Below are 19,605 nucleotides of genomic sequence, written 5' to 3' on the forward strand. Positions count from 1 at the left end.
TCTAGATATTTAGAGACTTGTAGCTGACGATATAAAATGATTGCTCATTTCATTAACGGTATAACGTTGTTATTGCTTCTTTAGTAGTTGATCTAATGATCGAATTTGAATGAGTTTAGTATTCTATCAATTTTATCGATGTAACTAAGTAATTTTTTTTAAATCGTCACTAACAAACTGTTTGTCCTCGAACTCCACCGTACTAATGAATGTTCCGTATTTCGAATAGGTCATCGAAAGCCGTAGGTAAAATGTCCCCTGTGACTAGTTTCAGTGTATTGAAGCAACAAACAAAAAAGTGCGCTGTTTAAATGCACGAGTGCGCTAAGACGATCGCCGATCGTCACCCCTTTACGTAGCGGAAGTTCCGGATTTCGCTGTTTCCAGTGCATCGTGAAAACAAATTTACAGTGCTAGACACTGAATCCCAACGTTTGCTTACATTGTCCCCGTAACAACCATGCTGCTTCAAACGCTCGGTTATGATGCCATATGGTTGTACTCAATTTCGGTTGTTGTGATGGTCAGCATGATAACCGCGGTTTTATCATGCCTATGCTGCCGACGAAAGCAAGAGATCAAGTGAGTAAAAATGTTTAGAATGTTTTTAAAATATATGTATCGATGTGCTTGCTGCTTGCGGTTAGCTTGTTATCAGCGTTTATTTGTGTTATACACTTGAAAAATGTTCTCGTAAGGTCAGGACTTTATTTTGAATAATAATTATTCAAATTCTATTGATATCTTAGTGGATTGTTGTGTATGTATGAAATTTGGTATAATGCGTTCCAAACAAACAAATCGGCTAAGTCAGCTGAGTTTGGTTGAGCTAATTGCGGATTACTTTAAATATAATTGAATAAATTGTAATTTGTTTTATAGTGTATGAACACTTCATGAAAAATCGATTGATATGTTTATGGTTGTAGAATATAACTTTGCTTACCAAAAATATACTCAATGTGTTTATATTTTATGTACTAATTGTTCCCTTTTTCTACTTGTTAATATTTTGAAAGTTTCTTTAAATTCAAAGAAAAAATTGCACTATCGTTAGATTTGTCTCACATACATACACGAAGTGTTGCGATAGCACAAGTTTGATATTAAACCTATTATAACGCCAGTTTTTTTTTAAATAAATAGCAACTTGAAAAATGTATACCATACCTCAATAGGTAGACCGAATTCCACCGCAACGGTGAGCGTGTAACGCCAAAAAAGAAGTAGTTAACATTGTAAAATAATACATATTTTGTATTGTTAAAATTAGTCGGATGTTTCTTTCATAACAACCACAAACATAATATTTGGAAATAAACTAAAAGGACTTTTCTTAAAGAAATTAAAATAACATTAGTTGGCAGATGGGAGTATCTAAACATCTTTTTCAGTCTTGATTGTAACATTCTTCTTGTGTAAGTGTTGAATGTCAGTAGTGGTAGTAGACAAGTTATTAGCATTGTGTGTTAGCACTTCGTCAATAATCTTTATTATGAATCATGCCGGACTTTCCTTGCAGTTCTTAGTACTCCGTATAACCCAATGATATCATCTGAGATCTTACCCTGCACTTTTCCAGCATAGTTTATCGTACATTTCTCCATACTGACACTTTTTATGTAATGCTTGTTCAATCACACCTGTTTTATTGTTGGTCGCGTAAATATAGCTATTTTTGATAAATTTTTTGTTTGTAGAATATTGTGCCCTATTCAATGTTGTTTTTTTTATTACTTTCTTTCCTTTTTATCGTGTGTGGTTTGATGGATATTGTGTGCGTGTTTGTATTATTTCGTGCTTGCGTGCATTTACGTTTCTTGGCCGTGTGACCGTCCACCGCAACCAAACAAAACCACGATGCATCTGCGCCACCCGCTGCATCCCTCCATCGCACGCCATCGGATGACGAACCGGGCCCGCACCGCACACACAGAAATGATCTTCTCGGTCTCGAAGGTATGGTAAAGCTGACAAATCCTGAGGACACCTTAGTGAACTCCGGCTTGGCTAGTCCCATAAATAATCCTTCCGCCGCGAACGGTTCACTAGGAACAGCATCGTCAGCTGGGACAGAATTCCGCCCAGCCAGTGCTGGTGGTGGCATCGGAATAGATAACGAAGGCAGCAGTAAAAGGTTTGTTGGTTTTTTTTTAGTTGACGTGGATAATTTTTATGCATGCATTAATATATGTTGTGGAATGTTATCTTTAATACCTTGCATCCGCTGTGAGGCACATATTGTAGTAATTGTTTTCATGGTGTTTGACTTTTTCTCGTCAGGACTTCAAATGCACCGCATAGAAGTCTTCCAGATATACCTATAGCGGAACCAGCGGGCGACAACAACTCCGAACTTTACGCCACCGTTGGTGATAAAGTGCAGGATTTACCCCAAGGACGAAGTCGTATGTTCAAAAAGCAAATTCTGAAAAGTTGACTTGAATCACAGTGATTCTTTTTATTTCTTATCAACAGCATCGGCAAGCCTGAAAAAACAAACCAGTGTCTCGCAGCACAGTTCCATCAGCCAGGCGGATGACATTAGTTCTCCTTACGCACGTGTTCGATCTCCCCCACATGCGTACGATAAGCTACGTCGGATGGAGCATCCGTACGCTCAGGTGACTCAGCCGGGAAATAGTACCGCAGGTGGTGGGGTCGGCGATGTCGGGCCATCCGGTTTGTCCAGTCGCATCAAGCCGCGGGACGGCGATGAGGATGACGATGAGGACGAAGATGATGACGAATTGATGAGTCCGATTTCACGTCGCGAATCGACCCAAAATCTGGAAGATAGGGAAACAGCAACTGTGGTAAGTCAAGCTAAGCATGTTGATTGTGTAAACAATTCAATAAATTGCATTATTTATATCATCTAAAATGAATTATTTCACTTCCAGGACATTCCGGCTGCTTCCGCAATTGCTGGACGTGTATCTGCTAGTCAAGATCTACCCTACATGACGCCACCGATAGTGCAACCATCCACGCAGCATTTTAGTGGCGATTCCCAGGACTCTTCAAGTGCGTTGTTGGTTTGGTCGAAGAATTGTGCGACAAGTATCCGTTAAAAACATTTGCTTTTTGTTTTCTCCTTTCGTCAAACAGAAGGATACACCAGCATCAGCGTTCGAGAACCTTTGGCCAATCTGTTACCTCAAAAAGTACAGAACCAAGCCAAGCGGCGGCAAATACTTGGGGATTCTCACTACGCCACCGTCTCAGACGATTCTGACGAGATGTACGCCGCCATCGATGACCCAAACAATCAAGGCGATCTGTACACGAGTGGGTCAGAAACGTACGCGCAAATTCAACCCCCAAACGCGGTAACGGTATCGGTCGAGATAAACACCGGTGCATCGAGCCGACCACAACCGGCTTCGATGCAAGCGGCACAATCGACGGGTCCCGAGGCGCTCGACGGAAACAGTCCCGCCGTCGTTCACCCCACGACGGCTACATTGAACCGTTTGAGTAACCATAGCAATACGACGGCGTCCGGCGATGAACAACATATGCACGGAATGCCGTCTGCACATTTACCGCCTCCCGACGGCGGGGGTGGTTTGAGGGCACAATCTTTCGTGCAGCACTCGCGCCAAGCGTCGTCCTCCAGTTGCACCAGCTCGGTGGGAAATCTGGGATCACCGAAACCGGAGAAACGGCAGGCCAACAGTCCGCTCCCTCCGACACCAAAGACGCTGAAACATCAGGCGAACAATTTCTTCAGCAACTCGAATCAATCGATGCTTGGCGTGGGAAGTGTAACGTCGTCCAGCTCGACAACCGTCGCTTCCGGGCGGAATTCGGCGGCGTCGGTAATTACCGACTATGGTGGCACAATCGGCGTAGCGTCGTCGAGGGAAACCATTGTGACCAAGGCTGACATCGATACGTCGGGCACGATACCCAACGGTTCCGCTGGAGGAAATAGACCGAAGAAAAGTCCGTCGAAAGATTTGGAGGGAATGTACGCGAAGGTGAGAGCTTTAGAATGTTGTTCAATGTATAATTTACCTTTAAATTAAATGATTTTAATCTTATGTTTGGAGATCAAAATTAAAAGAGATAGAAACAATGTGGTTCCACAGGCGTTATTACATTTGCAAATTTGTTAGTTTGACACTAAAGAATAAATTAAGTGTTTAAAAGATTTTGAAAACATTCACAAAATTGCAATCAAAGAGAGATTTAGCAAGTATTCTTCTTCTTTACATTCCATGAAGTTAAGGAAGAAGTTTCAAATTTTTTGGGGTTGTGGATAGAGATTTTAAACAGCTGTACGAAAAAATAGAATTCAAAAAGATATGATTATTCAAAAGCAATAGGTATATTTTATTTGCAATAACCGGTCATATAGCTATTAGGAATACTCGCAAAACTACGTTTGTTTGTATAATTTTACCAATTTTGATGAATTGCTGATGCTTACTTCATTCTCATACAAACTTTTGTTTGGTTATCCGTGAAACAAAGACTCAGTAGTCATATTTACCGCAAATATTACAATTTTATCTCGAACAATATTTCACAATTATTTCTCTATCGTAGGTAATGAAAAAGAACAAGCTGTCAAAAGTACCGTCACAAAATTCGTCTCCAGTGGCTCTAAGAAAAGATGGTTCATCCAATGAGCAGTACCCGAAGCAGCAAACTGTCTCCGACATGGCGCAGCTGAACGGCACCAGCAGTGGTGGATCACCAAGCAGGAAAACGATTCCTCACACGTCCTTGCACGGAGGAGATGGCGGCAAACAGCGACCACTTCGAAACAGCGCCGGGATGTACGACACCAGGGACCCGGGATACGAAACAATTCCAGGTGACGGTATGAAAGGGGTCGGCGGAGGTACGACGGAGAACGCACGCAAATCGGCCGATTATGCGCAGATACAAAAGCTTCACCGAAATGTCGCCTCCGGAGCAGTAAGCGGTTCCGGTAGCAGCAATGCGGGCATGAGTGGCGGTCGACCATTGGGCGCTGCCGTTGCGCAAGGTATAGGACAAGTTTCTCTCGGTTCGCTGGAAATATGTCACGGTATTGACGAGCATTATGACCGATTCTTTGCAGCGGACAACGAGCCGGGGTATGAGAGTTTACCAGACACGCGTGGCATTGCAAACGACCCGGGGTACGAAACACTGAACCGTGGATCGCAACGCACCACAGAATCGGATTCCGATCCGAACTACGAAATATTGCGGCCAGCGAACAAAAAACCCGCACCAGTGAGTCAAACGAACGCTCGATTGCCGGCCTCGGAAGGATCGAGGGACAGCGATGGGTACAGCAGCATCCGAGATCCGGATCGATATCCCCCGGTTGCGAAAGGAAGCGTTAGAAATCGGTTGAGCTTCGGTGGTGGAGCTGCTAATGCCCCGACAGAAGATGACGATACAGATAGCACTCCTGGATATAGCAGTATAAAAGAGAGAGAAGAATACGATCCTGGATATAGTGTAATTTCGGAGCGAAAGAAGCCACCTCTCGGTCACGATTACGCCAGCATTACGGAGGATGTGAAGAAACGAAAACCGAACATAAACAACAACCTAGAACCAGATGAAGAGTCGGATATCTACTCGAGCATTCCGCACACTGCTTCCGGCACTCTTACGTTAACATCTCCCGTAGCACCCGCGACGATTGAAGCAACGATTGAAGCGACGAGTCCGGGTGCAGGAACAACGGTGGCTGACACCATTACCAATTACTCCACCATCCCCGAGAGGCCAAATGTTGGAAACACATGCACGCTCTCGTCTTCTCCGGCGTACTCTAGCATCTCCGAAACACGCACAACTCCCTCCTCCACCGATGGGGACGGGGATGGGAGCACCAGTTCCCCGGACCAACTGATTGGCTATAATAAACACAACAATACCAATACCACCGTAACGACGACCAACAGTCTGAGCAGGATATCGAGCAACTACGAGTCGCTAACGGGAAGTGAATCGGACCCCAACTATGAATCGGTGAAGTATCTGAACGTAACAGAGAATCCATACGAACGGTTGCACAACGAAGCAGGCGCTGCTGCATCCAAAGCGCTCCGGAAATCGGTCACGAATGATTCTCTTACGACAGACTCCGATACGGCTACCCCAACGCCGAACGTAGGCGCTCCGACGATGGTTGCACCTGGCCGCACCGCCAGCGGTACACCGGATAGTGAAGGCGCTGCCACGGCTGTCAGTGACTACTTTCCAGTTTAACTGGCCATGATCGGTTCCAAAGATGAATCATCTCGCCGGTTCGTATGGGTTGAAAGGTTTGCGTAGGATTTCGATTGTAAATTTACCCACAAACATTATTATTACTATTATTATCATTATTATTTACCGAGCAGCCGTGTAGCTGGTACGAAGTGCAGGGTTTTTTGTCTTTGGTTTGGCAAAGGAAAGCTACAATTCATCTGCAGCTTTCAGAAACGGAGGAAGTTTACACCGTGTTTTGAAGCGATATTAATATTTATTGGTTTTATATTGAACAAATGGAGGTCTCGATGAAATCGATCTTCGGGTGAAAAGCGTCATCGAAAGACGGACATCGTTAAAAAAATAGCGACATTGTGCCTATTTTTGGGAAAAAAAAACTAGCAAACACACACTTATTATTCCTAGGAGCCCGTTCCGGTAACTGTAGATTATTTATTTGTAACCTTTTGATAGAGATATAATTTGTTTCTATTCTTATTATCACATTAGGTAAGGTAATACCCACGTTTGTGAGCGTATCTCTGTGTGTTTATGTGTGCGTTCTAAGGGAGCATAAGAAAAATTTAACGAAGAAAAAGAAGACTAAATGAAGTCAGAACTAGGCTAGAGGTATGGCAATGTTTAGGGAACTTTAACGTCCACTAGTAGCGACTAGTACTGCTAAGCATTAAACACAAAGGTAGTTCGATTATACAATTATTCATCCGACTGACCGGGGATATCCTCGGCTAGGATCCCACCAGATATAGTGAAACGGAATCGTGATGGGGTCATTCTTAGAAAATATGTATCGTACCGCGGACCCTGTGATCAATGTTGAGAGGATAATTTATGAAAGGAGAAGTAGCGCATCTCGCAACAACGAAAAAACGTGTGAAACCAACGTGCAAGTATTGTCTCATAGGTAGTGTCTCATGGGTAACTTCTTTTTCTTGCTACTTTCATCGGGCTCTTCTGTATGCTCCAAATCTCACCCACAAGCCCCCTGCTTCCTATTTTCCTCTGTAGAATTGGAAAGCTACTGTAAATCGTGCAATGGAGCGTTGGCAACAACCATATTCCCTATTCCATTGGAATGATGCGTGTAATATTTATTATTGACAGAAGAAGCTAAGCTTATCTAAGCAGGCCACTGCATTTACCCACACTACTCTACTTCCCTTCTCATGCTGTTGAGTATTTTGTTTTATTATATTTAATTTTATAATCAGCCTACGCGTATTACTTGTTAACAATTGTTATGAGTTTTATTCTATTTAATATAATTTATACGGCTTTATTAAACTTATACATTTAACACACCACACAACTAATGACGACTCCCTACTTACCTGAACGCAATAAAAGATGGACACCCAACCGTGCGGGGGTGTGGAGTTGTGGGATGGTTATAGACGGTCCGTATTAGTACTCTTATTTTTTCAACTGTTTACAGCGTGTTGCATCGCGTCGCGTCGCTTGCGTATTTACATTCCACGTTAAGAACCGGAGACAAGCCAAACTACAACTAATCTGTCGTTAGACTAGGCTAACACATTAACGCTAATTGATATGGCAGAGAAATTGCATGTTCAACACAATTTAGATATTTCACATAAAAAAACAACATTGAACCAGGTATAAAGGGAAATAAGGGAAGATATTGTTTAAAATTTATTATCTATGAAAAGCAATTCGATAAAAGGAATCTTATACAAACCGTTAAGGCGATAATGGGGTACGCAATGCTAAGTTTGCGAATGAAATTTATGACTATTGGAAAGTAATGGAAGAACAAATACCAACTGAAAAAAAACACTTATTAAAACGACTACTTACATACATCTGATTTTGTTTTTAAATGATGACAAACGTAAAACAGAATTACTTATGCTTCCAACTCCTAGACGATTTATTTAAAAACTTGTACTATCTACATTATCCATTCGTACGTGTCTTTGGTGGTTTTAATATGTTGTTCATCCGTTATAATAGCATCGTTGGCGTCTTCAATACATCATTAGTGCCGCGTAAAGTTCGCGTCATTGCCATAGTTATACAACAATAATGATTCGTTGGATCAGAGGATTCATTGAAATTTGTCCAAGAAACAAAAAAAAATCTGTTTTGCTACAGGGCAGCTTTTGTAGGCTACGGATGGTTCAGTTCCTTGACCAAGGTCCCGAACTAAGGTGGATAGATTACGTCAATAGAGTTTTAGGGATTTATTCACAAGGAGGTACAATTTTGTCCCTAATTTCACTCGTGGCGACTAAGCTACGCGGCGTGGTGCACGGTACGATCACGCGGTCGACGAGCCTGACTCGGTGCGCAAAAGGACACGCAGGTACGAGAAGAGACTTTGATCTTCGCCTTTAGGCCGAGAAGCGATAAGATAAGAGAAGAGAAGTTGGTTGCGCACGTCCCTGGCTTTTATCCGCGCTAGTGCAACGTGCACTCCCTAGCTGTCCTGTTCTACATGCGTCCGCTGTCCCTGTCTCCTGGTTCGCCAACCGGCCTTTTTAAGTTACGACTGATATGCGCCAGGTGGCGTCCTGGTCGCCACAGTACTCCCCCCTTAGAGCGGTGTTATCGGTATCTCAGCGGGATCTTCACTCTTCGTCCGACCCTGGTAACACCGGTCGATATGTCTTGTCCTGGTCGTCGTAGGATAGATGGTGGTGGAGTTGGTATGGCATGCGGTGCCGGTGGTTGGGGCGAAGGTTGCACGGCGGGAACCTGCTGCGTCGGCGGGACGCTGGGCGTTTCGGTCTGATCGTGCGACGTCGGTTCGGGTGCCGTGGTGGTTTCCTCAACTGTGTAGGCCGGTTTCAGACGGTCGATGGATACTAGCGTTGGTCGTCCATTGAGTAGTAGCTGAAAAGACTTAAGATTTCGTGTAAGTACTTGGTATGGACCGTGATATGGAGTTGTTAGGGCGGGACGGACGGTGTCGTTGCGTACAAACACGTGAGTGCATTTGTTTAGGTCGTGATGGACGAACGCGGTTCGGTTGGTGTGCCAAGCGGTGTCAGGTGGACGGATTTTACGCATCGCTTCCCGTAGCGTCTTAGCGAAATCGGATTGATCGGTCGCTACTGGTTGTGGTTCCTTTGAGAAAAATTCGGCGGGGATGGTAAGCGTCGTGCCGTACACGAGTTCGGCCGGTGATGCGTTGATGTCGCTCTTAAAAGTTGTGCGCAGGCCGAGCAGTATTAAAGGAAGATGTTCACTCCATTTAGTTGTGTCCTTGCACGTAATCGCTGATTTGAGAGTGCGGTGCCATCTCTCGATTAGCCCATTAGCTTGCGGGTGGTAGGCGGTCGTCCGAATGTGTTTCGTTCCGAGGGTTCGATTCAACTCGCTGAACAAACACGACTCGAACTGCCTTCCTTGGTCCGTTGTCACTATGGATGGCACTCCAAATCGGGCGATCCAATGATACAACAACGCTGCGGTCACGGTGGATGCGGTGATGTCCGGTATCGGCACTGCTTCCGGCCAGCGGGTGAATCGATCGATGATCGTCAGGCAGTATCGGTTTCCATTGCTTACTGGGAAAGGTCCGATTATGTCGACATTGATGTGGCTGAACCTGTCCTGCGTAGCCGGGTACGGTGTGAGCGGACTTTTGGTATGGCGGCTGACCTTAGCACGTTGGCAAGCCAAACAGTTCCTCACGAACTCGCGCGTCTCCTTCTTTATGTCCACCCAGACAAATCGCTCTGTCATCAGTCTGACTGTGGCTCGTGCTCCGGGATGGCTTAAGTCGTGAACAGCGTGGAGGAGCTGTTGGCGGAATGATTTAGTAATATACGGTCTAATTATTCCGCCGGGGCAGTCGGCGTACAGCGCTTTGGTACTTCCGGGTATCGGCGTCTTCTGCAGGGACAGATCGGAGGGGCTCTTCTGGTTCAGAATAGCTATAAGCTCGGGATCGCGGGTCTGTTCGTCGGCCAGGCGTTCGAAATCGATGCTCGGTGTCACGCGTACTACTTCAATACGTGAGAGCAAGTCGGCTGTCACATTTTTTTCCCCTGAGACGTGGTGTATGTCGGTCGAGAACTGTGCTATGAAGTCCAGCTGTCTAGCTCTTCGCGGCGAGGCGTTATCATGGGTTTGTCGAAAGGCGTACGCTAGAGGCTTATGGTCCGTATAAATCCGGAACTCCCTACCCTCTAGTTGATAGCGAAAATGTCGTACGGCGAGATAAATAGCGGTCAACTCACGGTCGTAGGTTGAGTAGTTCCTCTGTGGTTTATCGAATTTTTTCGAGAAGTAACCTAGTGGTTGGAGTTGGTCGCCTACCCGTTGGTGCAGGACGGCTCCTGCGGCGAAATCAGACGCGTCTGTCCACAGCGAGAGTTCTGCGTTTGGGATCGGGTGTGCCAGCAATGCTGCTTGTCGAAGCTGCTCCTTGCAGCGAGAGAATGCTTCGGTTGCTTCGGGTGTCCAGCTGAGCGGCGTTTTATCCTTTTTTTTATTTCCCGGGGTCATTTTGAATAAGATGCCTTGCGTATCTATAGCGTTTGGTAAGAAGCGTCGGTAATAATTTACCATTGCGAGAAACTTCTTCAGCTCCATTATCGTTGTGGGCTTCTTTAACTCGGTGATAGCTGATACGCGTTCCGGGAGGGGGCGAATACCTTCTGAATTAACCAGGTGCCCTAAAAAGGCGATCTCGGTCCGGTTAAATTCGCATTTGGCTGGGTTGATGGCCAAATGGTGTTGCTCAAGACGCTGGAATAACTGACGCAGTTGTTCGTGATGTTCTTCTGGTGTCGTCGAAGCGATGATCATGTCGTCGATGTACGGGAACACGAAGTCAAGTCCTCGTAGAACATCGTGGATGAGCCGTTGGAACGTTTGTGCCGCGTTCCTTAGACCGAAGGGCATCGTGGTGAATTCGAACAGCCCGAAGGGGGTCGTGATGGCTGTCTTCGGGATGTCCTCCGGGTGTATCGGTATCTGGTGGTATGCCTTGTGCAGGTCGACCTTTGAAAAAATGGTCTTGCCATGCAAATGCATCGTGAAATCTTGGAGGAAAGGCAAAGGATAACGGTCCGGTATAGTCTTCGCGTTGAGAGTCCTGTAGTCGCCGCAGGGTCGCCACGTTCCATCTGCCTTCTTCGTCATGTGTAGGGGGCTGGCCCAGCTGCTGTTGGAAGGACGACAAACTCCAAGTTGTACCAAGGACTCAAACTCGGCACGGGCGGCTGCGTATTTCTCGGAGGACAATCTACGAGGACGAGCGAAAGTCGGGTGTCCGGTTGTCTCAATGCGATGAGTGATTTCGGATTGCAGCTGCGTGCCGGGGGTGGTGGGCGAGGTTAACCCGGGAAATTCCCTTAATAAGGAAGCTATCGGTGACGATGATTCACAAACCTTGACGGTTGGCTCCTCTGGGTTATAGTCTGTGGCGCCGGGCGTGCGGAGGTTAGTGAGGGCGTCTACAAGGCATCTGCGTCGTAGGTCGACTAGTAGGTGAAAATATTCGAGGAAATCGGCGCCAATAATAGCTGTACCCACGTCGGCGATCACAAAATTCCACAGGAAATTTCGTCGCAAACCCAGATCCAACGTACGAAGCGACTCACCGTATACCGTGATTGGCGTGTTGTTCGCGGCGAAAAGTTTCATGGATGACGGTTTATGGAGAGCACAGCTGATACTTCGTGGGATTACGGAGACGTCGGCACCAGTATCTATTAAAAATGGTTGGTTCGTTTTTCGGTCCACTATGACGAGGCGATGAGTTGTCGATGATATAGAGTGGACTGGTTGCTGCTGAACGTCTCCCGCAGATTGTCACGCCGACGACGACGATGCATTATTCCGTTGTTGACGGTTAACAAACGAGCACGAGGCTCGGCAGTTGCGAGCTTGTTGACCGTAACGCTGGTGGTAGTAACACAAGTCGTTTTCGACGCTACTAGTAGATTGGGCGGGCTGCATTCGGGTACGTGATCGAGACCGGTTGCGACCTCGATTCAATTGATTCAGCACGGTGTCTAAACGCTGCGTCAATTCTGCTACTTGTCTCGTGAGTCGGTCCACTTCCCCATTTCGAACCTCCGACACCTGTTGGTATGCACCCGTTTGGTGGTACAAAGCGAACGAATCTAGGACGGAATCGGCCACCTTTGCCTTATCTTCAACGTCTGGCGAGGCGGCGATCACCGCGGATTGTATGTATGGCGGTAAACGTCCTATCCAGAGGTCAACCAACATGGAGTCCGAGATTGCTCCGTTTGCCGTGCGTCGCATTTCGGCTAGCAGTTGGGACGGTTTCCGATCGCCGAGGTTCATATCGGATAACAATCGGTGTAAGCGGCTGCGTTGCGACTCCTCGAAATGTTGGACGATTGTCCTTTTCGCAGCTTCGTAGCGGTCAGCGTTGGGCACGTTATCGAGAAGATGGCGCAGCTGAGGGAGGATTCGCGTCGGTATTTGTGTCTTCAGTATATTGAACCGTTTGACGTGGTGGCTCGGAGCGATATTCCATGCGTCAAACCAATTTTCCAAAGCGTAGAAAAAGGTGTGGATATCGGTTGTATCCAATTCGGGTGGCTTGAGGCGCATTGTATTCACAATCTCCACTTGAAATTCCGGCGGGTCGGTAGAGGAATCGCGCGAGAAGGGTGACTCGATTGTTGGTGGGCCAGGGGCTATAACTCCGATTGCAGGGGCTATCGACGCGGCGGGGGTTTCTGCTGTACCCGGTGGACGCGGCGGGCTACGCATCATCCTCGTTGGTTAGTCGAATTAAACGGATGGATCCTACCTTAGTTGTGTGCAGGCGGCGACTTCGGTGCGATGGCGGGTGCACGCGAGGAAGATGGCGGCGACTTCGGTGCGATGGCGGGTGCACGCGAGGAAGATGGCGGCGGCTTCGGTGCGATGGCGGGTGCACTTCTCACTATCGTCAGCACTCGTCCGGCTGCGATGTCGATGGCGGCTACTCGCGATAGTCAGCACTCGTCCGGCTGCGATGTCGATGGCGGCTACTCGCGATAGTCAGCACCGTCCGGCTGCGATGTCGATGGCGGGAGCACGTGCAGACAAAAATGGCGGTCTCTGTGCACGCCTGCGGCTGCAATGGCGATCCGTGGACGACGGTAGCACGGGCTGTGTACTCCGGTGCGTTGTGCTCGTCGACGTAGTGTCGTGCAAATCGCGGCACGAAAAATCGTCGTCTTGCTTTGGGTTCGACGGCCCTGCGGGCTTGCCAGGCCTGCAATTGCACTATGCGAGCACGCTGCTCGACGTCGATGTGTGTGTGTGTGTGTGCGTTTCGTTCGTAACGGCGCGGCGTGGGTTTGGCTACTCCATCGCTGAGCCCTCGCTAGTGTTTGTTCGAGTACACTCGTTTCCCACGGCACTATATCACTGCACTTTTTTTGGTCTTTGAAGGCGCTGCGGTTAGCTCCTTAACACTCCCGTTTTGAAATGGCACTACATTCACACGCGGGATAGTATGCGACCACGGAAAGTTTTCGCCTCGCACGCACATGCACTAACGCGTACTTATATCGCGCACGATCACGTCGGGGTCACCAGTTTTAGGGATTTATTCACAAGGAGGTACAATTTTGTCCCTAATTTCACTCGTGGCGACTAAGCTACGCGGCGTGGTGCACGGTACGATCACGCGGTCGACGAGCCTGACTCGGTGCGCAAAAGGACACGCAGGTACGAGAAGAGACTTTGATCTTCGCCTTTAGGCCGAGAAGCGATAAGATAAGAGAAGAGAAGTTGGTTGCGCACGTCCCTGGCTTTTATCCGCGCTAGTGCAACGTGCACTCCCTAGCTGTCCTGTTCTACATGCGTCCGCTGTCCCTGTCTCCTGGTTCGCCAACCGGCCTTTTTAAGTTACGACTGATATGCGCCAGGTGGCGTCCTGGTCGCCACAGAGTCATGTCGTCGAACCATTTAAGTGACCGCCCTTGAGCGGCTATTAGTCCCCAAACCGCCTTGTAAAAAAAATGCACCATGTTCCATCCACAATCACGCCAAACGGCCTTTATTATTTACTTTACGAATCAATTTTAAATCTCTAGATGGTGTACACTTTCGTTGACATTTTTTGTCAATCATCACTGCTGATTCTTACGGATTTACAAGTCTTACTACTGCATGATGGTAAAAACGGGAGGTAGAATGAAAACTTTCCCTATGAATTGTTGATTAAAATAAAAATGTTACGCAAAGTGGCCTGGTTTTACACTAGAAATGATTTTTTCGATAGGTATAAAACAGCGAAAGATTTGCGCGTTTGAAATGTTTTGCGTGTTGGATGGATTCATTCGCTAGAAAATAAGTTGCCACTAATCTGACCGTTACCGGAATGATTTGATATTCGAAATGTTGTTTAACGAGTCTGTGTCGATTTTTTCGCTGAATCTTAGATCTTTCGCTTCACACTCTACCGTCCACATTTCAGTTCAGTCCCGTTACTTTACTTGGTATTATTTACCCCTCCTTTTTTTCGTTTCGTGCGAAGGAATGCTTCAAATGATTCGGAGGATAGCATGTGAAATGATAGCAACAAAACCCATCCGCTTTTCACTACGTGGTACTAATCACCTCGCTGCCCAGTGGTACACTACTACAGCTCGTCGTGCGATTCTTTGTTGCCGTTCGACTGATCTTCCTGGAACGCGCAGGCAGCTGGGGTTTGCATCCGATACTCGTACTCGCAACGGTTCGGTTCCGTAACGGAAAGGATCCTAGTGTCGAGTCCACACTCCAGAACCACTAGCGCCGACCGTTGTGGCCCGTTCCAACAGGCGGCACCGTTCGAGTAGAGCATGGTACTGTAATCACCATTGTTCTTCCATTTATCCCAGGTACCCAATCTGCAAAAGAGCAAAGCATTGTATAAAGCATCAACATGGTTTTAGAATTTTGCCATAAATCACTCGTTTACCTCGTCTCCGCACCACCGCTACGTGGTTGCTGAATGGCTTTATCGAACGGGCACAGTTTGTAGACATACTCCCGATCTTCAAAGTTGAAACATTCCCCATTCAAAACGGCAAATTCCTCATCTTTACCATAGTCCTTTTCAAGCACTTCCTTGATGCTCCGTATTTCTTGATCCATTTCACGCACGTGTCGATCCGCCTCGGAAAATTGGTTACGCGCTTCATTCGCTTTATTAATCAGTTCTTGCGTCTCGGGATCGTACTGGACCGGTGGCTTTTGATTTCCCCCCGCTGGTTCGATCTCACCTTCTCCAACGTCTTCCTCCTCGTCTTCGTCCTCATGCTCGTCCAAAGTTTGTTCATCCTCACCCTCCTCCTCGTGGTGTGCTAGATATTCTTCATCACCGTAGGCCGGTACTTTATTGGCATCGTGTTCACTGCCTTCCAACTCGTAACCATCGGAATGCAGTTCAGCCTCTTCCGTTTCGTCACGTACCGCACGTTGCTCGTCGGCCGGCGGTTTGAACAGACCCGAATCCATCATTAGAAAAGGTTTCATACGAGGCCAGCATAACGTGACGAAGGTTTCAAAATCAACCTGATCTCGTTCGTCCAAGAAGAACCGGGCCTCATCTTCCGTTACCGCACCGTCGCGATTGCGATCAAACACTATCCTCGTTTGCAGCTCCACCAGCTCGAGCAGCTGATTCTGGTTTGAATCAAACTTTCGGAATGTCTCCTCTGCCTCCGCGCGATTGCTTTGCGCTTCGGCTTCGTCTTTCACCCGTTTCAATTCCTCCTCACGGTCACGGTACACCTTGAGGGCGGCGTTCTCTAACTCTTCCGCTTCACTTTTCAGTGCGGCCTTCTCCTGCTTCAGAGCTTCCGCTTCAGCGCGGCTTTTATCCAGCTCTGCCAGCCGCACCCGCTGTTCGTCCTTCAGTGACGTCCCCCGTTGGCTCATCTCAAGTCGCAGCTGATTGCCCATCTTGAGCATCTCATTGCGCTGCTTTTCGCGTAGTCTATTTTCTTTGCCCAGCTCGCTGCAGGTATTGACGCAGTTCGCCTCGGAACCGTACTCATCCGAAGCATCGCAACAGTCGCACACGCCATCGTTCACCCGTGAGCTCGGAATGTTGAGCGGCTTGTAACCGGCGTTCGTGCAGTGAAACGTACCGCCGGGACAGGCGGCCGTACCCGGCTCATCACTTCCATCCTCGCAATCACAATAGTCATCGTTGATGCGCTCGTGGCGAATTACCTTTTTCCCATCGAGACACACAAACTGCCCACTACCGGCGCGATCCTCGTAGAGGCTCGCCTGTGAGATCGATACACCTCGCGGGCGAGGTAGTTCAGTTACGACCAGCAAACCGAAATTGCATACCGTGGCCAGCAACAACAACCAGCCACCATTTCGCTGGAGCGGGTGCATTGTTTTTGCCAGTAGTTTCTTTTTCTAGCAAATGTTGTTCTCTATGTGGGGATAATGATAAATGCGATTGGTGGGGGTATTGAACAGTTTCTTTAATATTTGTTTGATAAAATCAAAGATTTTCCCGGCAGGGAAACTTACCCCGAGCTTCGAGCTCTGTTGAAGATAGGTTACTGCAATGCTGACAAGAAGTGACAGTTATCTACTAGCAGTTTATGTACACGCCATCCTAACCAACGTCAACCACGAGCAGGTTCCCTCAATTTGTTCTGTTCGCTTGTTTGGAGAAAATGATAAGAATTTATTCGAAGGAATAAAAAACCGATACTACACAAGTAAGAGGGAAGGAAGGAAGAAAAAAACAAATCTTTATTGAAAAAAATCGCGGTTCTCAAAAAACTGGATGAGACTACCTGCATAAGCAAACCCCTTGGTCTCAGTGAATGTAGCAACACTGCTTTATATTGTTGGCCGACTCGATGAATTGTATGATTATGGTTTCAAATCACTTCTAACGTTGCATCAAAAGAATTTAAATATCATCCCATCGGATGAAAAGAATTTCAGTTTTGGGCAGGTTCAGGTTCTTTTCGGAAAACAACGTTGTGTTGATGCACGAATAATCAATCCGCATGTATAAATCCATCAACCATAGCATTGGAATTTTGAACTGATGAAGTGACTATAGAATATTTTTTTATTTATTGTAAACCTACAACAGTTGCTTATGATGGTGCACCAACCAGGAAAGAATTAATATAAAATGATTGATATCTTGTACAATAATTCAAGGGTAAAATATTTTCACATTTCAAAGTCATACTGATTTTTTCTATTTATTTTTTAATTATTTGCACACTCACGTGCATAAACCAATAAAAATAACAAAAATACACACGCCACTTGCCTCCGTGCTTATCTCGAACGCACCGATCTGAATATGTACGGCCCATTTAGAAATGTTCAACGGACATGAACGCACTCTCTCTATTTTCCTCCAAAACCGCTCATTAGGTTGCCCAATCCTCCAGCACCTTGCTGTAGCTGTCGCATCATATTTTGCAAGCCACTCATACCGCCCATCTGCTGGAACATACGAGGATCGATCATTTTCGCCATTTGCTGGTTCAATTTGGCCATTTGTGTTGGATTAACATTTTTCGTCATATCGCCACTCTTGAATAAGCCCTTGATTCCACCCATCTTCTTAATGACCGCCGCAAACTTTGTGTACTGCGATATTAGGTCTCGAACTTCCCGTTCCATCACACCGGACCCCTGTGCCACGCGCGTTATTCTGGTTGGCTGTTTGCTGAACAGTTTGGCACCATCCTTGTTGTCAAGTTCTCCGTCAGACATGGAATCCATCATCGTCATGAGCCGCTTGATTCGCGCCATCGATTCCTGTTCGCCACCCTTGGTCATAAAATCTTGCGAAAATCCCGGAATCATTCCCTGCAAAAAGTCCATATGATTCGGTTACGATCAACAAACTACAACCTGCCGCTATTGTTCTTACCATGATCTGCGAGAATGGACCCATTTTCATTATGTTCTGGAATTGCTCGTACATGTCACGAATTGTGAACTGGCCGTGTTTGATTTTGTCAATCAGCTCCTCGTTGTCGTCTAGCTTTAGTTCGTTCACTTTGTCTATCAGACCTTCAATATCGCCCATTCCAAGTAGTTTGCTAATGAAGGGTTTCGTTTTAAAGGGCTCCAAGTCATCGATATGTTCACCCGTTCCGATAAAGATGATAGGAGAATTTGTTGCTGCAACCCTATTGAGAAGAAAGCGCAACAATATTTGGTACCGTACTTTTTCATATGGCGAAATTTCGTTTCGTTCTTGTACTCACGCCGATAAAGCTCCACCACCCTTGGCGTGACCATCGAGCTTGGTGATAATCACCGAACCAATGTCAACCTTTTCCTTAAAAGCCTTCGCTTGTGCCTCGCAGGCCTGGCCGATGGTGGCATCCATAACGAAAATGATATTGTCCGGATTGACTGCATTGGCCACGGCCAACATTTCTTCGAACAGTGATTCCTCCTGCTTGTGGCGACCGCTAGTATCGACGATGATAAACTCAAAGCCCTCTTTCTTGAACATATCTACGCCGTCTTGTGCGATGACGACTGGGTCCACCTCGGTGTAGCTACCGTAGAATGGGATGCGTGCTTTGGTGGCGTTTTGTTTGATTTGATCGTACGCTCCGGCACGGAACGTATCCGCGCAAACCAAGCATGATTTCCAGTTCTTCTTCTGATAATGGTAGGCCAGTTTAGTACAGGTCGTCGTCTTGCCTGAGCCTTGCAAACCAACAAACATGATCACGTTGGGGCGTCCCTTGACCGGTTGGTACGGTTTTACACCGGGGTCAACCAGCTTGACCAGTTCCTTGAATACCGCCGACTGAATCATGCGTCGCTTGTTCAAACCACCGGCCATTTCATCGAAGTCTATGACGGAGCGCACATTTTCGCGCAACTTTTTCACCAAACGAATGTTGACATCCGCTTCGAGAAGGGCTGTGCATATCTCCTTGAGCATGGCATCCAACACTTCCTCATTGATGATTGTTGCTTTGCTGAGCGAATGCAAAGCATTCGTGATTTTACGACCTAGATCCGCTAAAACCATTTTCACAAATGCTGGTAGCAGCTATGAAAGAAAAACAAACCAGCAATGACTTGCTCGCGCTGCCGTAATCAATCCGCGGGTTTTGGGGAATGCACTTCACATACAAGCTGGCTGGCAAACAATTAATGGACGTTTTCTATGATGAAAACAGATACGCTCAATAACGTCTCACTTTTCCGTCGTATTTCAAATACAAAGCCAATCGAAATGGAGCAATCTTTTGCAATTGTCTACGTAAAAGACGACGGTGAAAGATTTGTTTAGAAGAACTACAATCCACAGCGTTGTGCCAGCAGGACAACATTCGCGCGATGACAGCTGACATAATGACATGAGGAGGAAACGTCACTCCAATGTGAAGTTACCACCAGTTTGAAAAAGGAAATATACGT

The 19,605-nt window shown here is 46.7% G+C and overlaps 3 protein-coding genes across 3 annotated transcripts; 1 reads left to right on the top strand and 2 right to left on the bottom strand.

Moving 5' to 3' along the window:
• Nucleotides 1–247: 247 nt before the first annotated feature.
• LOC131289609 (mucin-5AC) lies at nt 248–6,558 on the top strand. Its single transcript, XM_058318902.1, has 8 exons — nt 248–582; nt 1,937–2,137; nt 2,284–2,408; nt 2,479–2,816; nt 2,904–3,027; nt 3,112–3,986; nt 4,558–5,002; nt 5,078–6,558. Exons 1-8 carry the CDS (start codon nt 461–463, stop codon nt 6,223–6,225), a joined length of 3,378 nt encoding a protein of 1,125 aa, XP_058174885.1. The 5' UTR covers nt 248–460; the 3' UTR covers nt 6,226–6,558.
• A 7,875-nt stretch (nt 6,559–14,433) lies between these two features.
• LOC131288276 (glucosidase 2 subunit beta) lies at nt 14,434–16,605 on the bottom strand. The gene is made up of 2 exons (XM_058317395.1): nt 15,137–16,605; nt 14,434–15,065 (listed from the first exon to the last, which is right to left on the bottom strand). The coding sequence occupies exons 1-2, from the start codon at nt 16,567–16,569 to the stop codon at nt 14,816–14,818; spliced, it is 1,683 nt and encodes a 560-aa protein (XP_058173378.1). The 5' UTR covers nt 16,570–16,605; the 3' UTR covers nt 14,434–14,815.
• A 758-nt stretch (nt 16,606–17,363) lies between these two features.
• LOC131288278 (signal recognition particle subunit SRP54) lies at nt 17,364–19,454 on the bottom strand. Its single transcript, XM_058317398.1, has 4 exons — nt 19,318–19,454; nt 18,429–19,234; nt 18,089–18,350; nt 17,364–18,024 (listed from the first exon to the last, which is right to left on the bottom strand). Exons 2-4 carry the CDS (start codon nt 19,211–19,213, stop codon nt 17,557–17,559), a joined length of 1,515 nt encoding a protein of 504 aa, XP_058173381.1. The 5' UTR covers nt 19,214–19,234; nt 19,318–19,454; the 3' UTR covers nt 17,364–17,556.
• Nucleotides 19,455–19,605: the final 151 nt, after the last annotated feature.

This window comes from Anopheles ziemanni, chromosome 3 (genome assembly GCF_943734765.1).
Source record: "Anopheles ziemanni chromosome 3, idAnoZiCoDA_A2_x.2, whole genome shotgun sequence".
Lineage (NCBI taxonomy): Eukaryota > Metazoa > Arthropoda > Insecta > Diptera > Culicidae > Anopheles > Anopheles ziemanni.